Source organism: Salvelinus sp. IW2-2015, unplaced genomic scaffold, assembly GCF_002910315.2.
Source record: "Salvelinus sp. IW2-2015 unplaced genomic scaffold, ASM291031v2 Un_scaffold1753, whole genome shotgun sequence".
In the NCBI taxonomy this organism is placed as follows: Eukaryota; Metazoa; Chordata; class Actinopteri; order Salmoniformes; family Salmonidae; genus Salvelinus; species Salvelinus sp. IW2-2015.
Window position 1 is genome coordinate 194,919 of NW_019943134.1, and position 3,146 is coordinate 198,064.

The 3,146-nt window shown below is 48.0% G+C and overlaps 1 protein-coding gene across 1 annotated transcript in view; it reads right to left on the minus strand.

The window, feature by feature from the left end:
• The window catches only part of LOC112071873 (cGMP-inhibited 3',5'-cyclic phosphodiesterase 3A-like), a gene marked incomplete at its 5' end in the record, with an annotated part of 73,974 nt that overhangs the window by 50,850 nt on the left and 19,978 nt on the right, over window positions 1-3,146 (minus strand). Inside the window, one exon of the mRNA XM_024139305.2 lies at window positions 904-1,058. Coding sequence (XP_023995073.1) covers window positions 904-1,058 — 155 coding nt within the window. The remainder of the gene's footprint in view (window positions 1-903; window positions 1,059-3,146) is intronic.

Genomic DNA, 3,146 nt, shown 5'->3' on the forward strand with positions numbered 1-3,146 from the left:
ACACACACACACACACACACACACACACACACACACACACACACACACACACACAGAGAGATAGAGAGACATGCCTACTTAATGTAGCCACAATCAAAGCTCCCAGCTAATACACACAACCCCCATAGGCCTACATCTGTATATTATATACACAGCTCTGATTCCTGTCTCTGCAGAAATCATGTATAATGGAGTGTCTTTTATGTTTTAGTTATTCAGGTTAATTCCTTTAGCGGGGGGGCAGATAGCGGTTAGAGCGTTGGGCAAGTAACCGAAAGGTTGCTAGTTTGAATCCCCGGGCCTACGAGGTGAAACATTCTTTGATGTGCCCTTGAGCAAGGCACTTAACCCWTATATTTATATGTTTCCTGTGTTTGTTGCATAACCCAACCCCCCCTGATTTATGACTTTGCTGATAACTTGAAAAAAATGTACTACGACTGTGATATGTAGTTGTATCACCTAGCTATTTCTTAAGATGAATGCACTAACTGTGCCTCTGGATAAGAGCGTCTGCTTTTAAAACAAAAAATGTTTCAAAAAAGGGCACAGTGTCTCTCTGTCCCACATGGGGCACATGGTCCCTTTCCGTAAATGACTGTCTGCTGGGGCGTCCTGCTTCATTATGCCACAGTATGACTCTGGGTTTAGCACGTTATAGTAAAGTGAACCCTTCAGWACTCCAATATCCTACTGATGACAGACAGTAATTATCACTATGGTGATCACGGTACGATTACAATTTCATACCAGACTTCTTTTTAAAACCCATTCTAGAACCCATAGCACCGTTCTAGAATTCTATTGTGGTCTAAAGGGTTAAACCCACGCTGTTTTTGTACTGTTGGATAGTTTGTGAGGGTTAGGGTAAGGACCAGAGTTGGGCTCAGTACTGTAGTCTACCTGCAGGCGAGCGGCTCGTGGAAGGGTTTGATGCTGATGCTGGCCCTGCGTACTGGTCCGGGCTCGATGGTGGGCAYGCCCGTAGCTGAGGTGGTGGTGGTCCATGTAGAGGAGATCCTTCTCAACAGCCCCGGGTGCAGGCTACGCCGCAGACGCTACAAACGCACAACATCATACAATGATCTGTTAGATAAGTAGCTACAATGGAACAAATAACGCAACAACTGATTTCAAAGAATGTCCATACTACATTACTTATTGGTATAAGTGTGGATATTGGGACAAAGCTAGTGTCTTACATYCAGTAAGATGTATAGAGATCAAAGAGATTGAAGAATCAGAGAGTCTGCAGACTCAGGGGAGGGCTGTATGAGTTCCTCATCATTCTAGTGAGGTATTGGGTGGGCTGTTGTTGACACTAGTTCATTGGATTATCTCTCTCTTCCTTCCCCCTCTCCTCTCCTCTSTCTCCCACACTGTCTTCTTTCCCTGGGATTCCCAGTAGCGATGCTGCCATCTGTTCGCTGGCAGAGAGTTGGCAGTACGTGTGGCAAAGCTCTCTCATGCAACCCCTTGACATGCACCATGACCCAGTACTGTCTGTCTGTCTGTCTGTCTGTCTGTCTGTCTGTCTGTCTGTCTGTCTGTCTGTCTGGAGACAGAAACAGCAGAGACAGAAAGAGAGAGACAGAGACAGAGGCAGAGACAGAAAGAGAAGAGAGACAGAGACAGAGACAGAGAGACAGAGATGTGTAGAGACAGAAAGACACTACGCGACTAGAGAGGGATGAGGAGAGGGATGAGGGATGAGAGGGATGGGATGAGGGATGAGGAGATGAGAGGGATGAGGGATGAGAGGGATGAGGGATGAGAGGATGAGGGATGAGGATGAGAGGGATGAAGGGATGAGAGGGATGAGAGGATGAGGGATGAGGTGAGGATGAGGGATGGGAGGATGAGGGATGACAGTTTATGTATTTACAGACAGGAGGACTCCCTGTTGATACGTTGATCATTTATCTGAAGGATTACTAACTCTTCCCCCTCTACTTCACTTTGGTCCCCCTCTATTCCCTCTCTCCTAACTCCCCCCAACCCCACGGTGTGTGTGGTCGGTCGACTGGTACCTGTTCCATCAGTGATCCAACCAGCCCCAGAGCTGACAGAATGATAGTTTTAGCTCGTCTGTATGAAGCACTGACGCAATAAAACCTTGTTAAAAGTATAGCTAAAACAAACTGTGCAGCGCCAATCATGGAGAAGCTAAAGAGGCTACTTTACATACACACACACGCAGGCTTGCGCGCACACACGATCTTGCAACACCACAGACTTTCCAGGCGAGAGCCAGGACGAGCCACGAGCGCCAGGGAGGGCCAGGGAGCGCCGGGAGGCCAGGACGTGTCAGGGAGCGCCAGGGGAGGCCAAGGGAGACCAGAGAGAGGCAGGGAGAGCCAGGGAGGGCCAGGAGGCCAGGGAGAGGCCAGGGAGGGCCATGGAGAGGCCAAGGGGAGCCCAGGAGAGAGGGCTGGCAGGAACCGTACAGAGTGCACGCTGGGGAGAGAACTGCAGGAGGGGGAATGCGGTTTTAAGCGCGGAGGGGGTGTTGTGTGTGTGTGTGTGTGGTGTGTGTGTGTGTGTGTTTTTGTTGTGTCTGTGTGTGGTGTGTGTGTGTGTGTGTGTGTGTGGTGTGTGTGTGTGTGTGTGTGTGTGTGTGTGTGGTGTGTGTGTGTGTGTGTGTGTTGTTGTGTGTGTGTTGGTGTGTGTGTGTGTGTGTGTGTGTGTGTGTGTTGTGGTGGAAAGTCCTGTACTGCTGTGCTGTGCTTGCTTTTTTCTCTAGAGAAGTTTTGAACATCCACTGTGGTGCATACGATGGCTTCCAGTGCTTAAATCCCCAAACTTGCATTCTTCTAAAAACACACACATATACCGTGTGCACATATTCATGTACACACACACACACACACACACACACACACACACACACACACACACACAACACCATACACCACCACCACATTACTGTTTCAAATGCTGCTGTTCTCATTTTATAAATTGCTGAGCCACTGAGAACTGTCTGGCGTGAGTTTCAGGCCTGAGGAGAGAGGAGAAGCACATCAACTACGAAACACATGAATAACATGAATAACAACACGTAATCGTTAACTAACTGTTGAATCTTTAAACTAAACATTTTTATTTACTATCCACACGAACCATGAACACATAACCTGTAACATCTA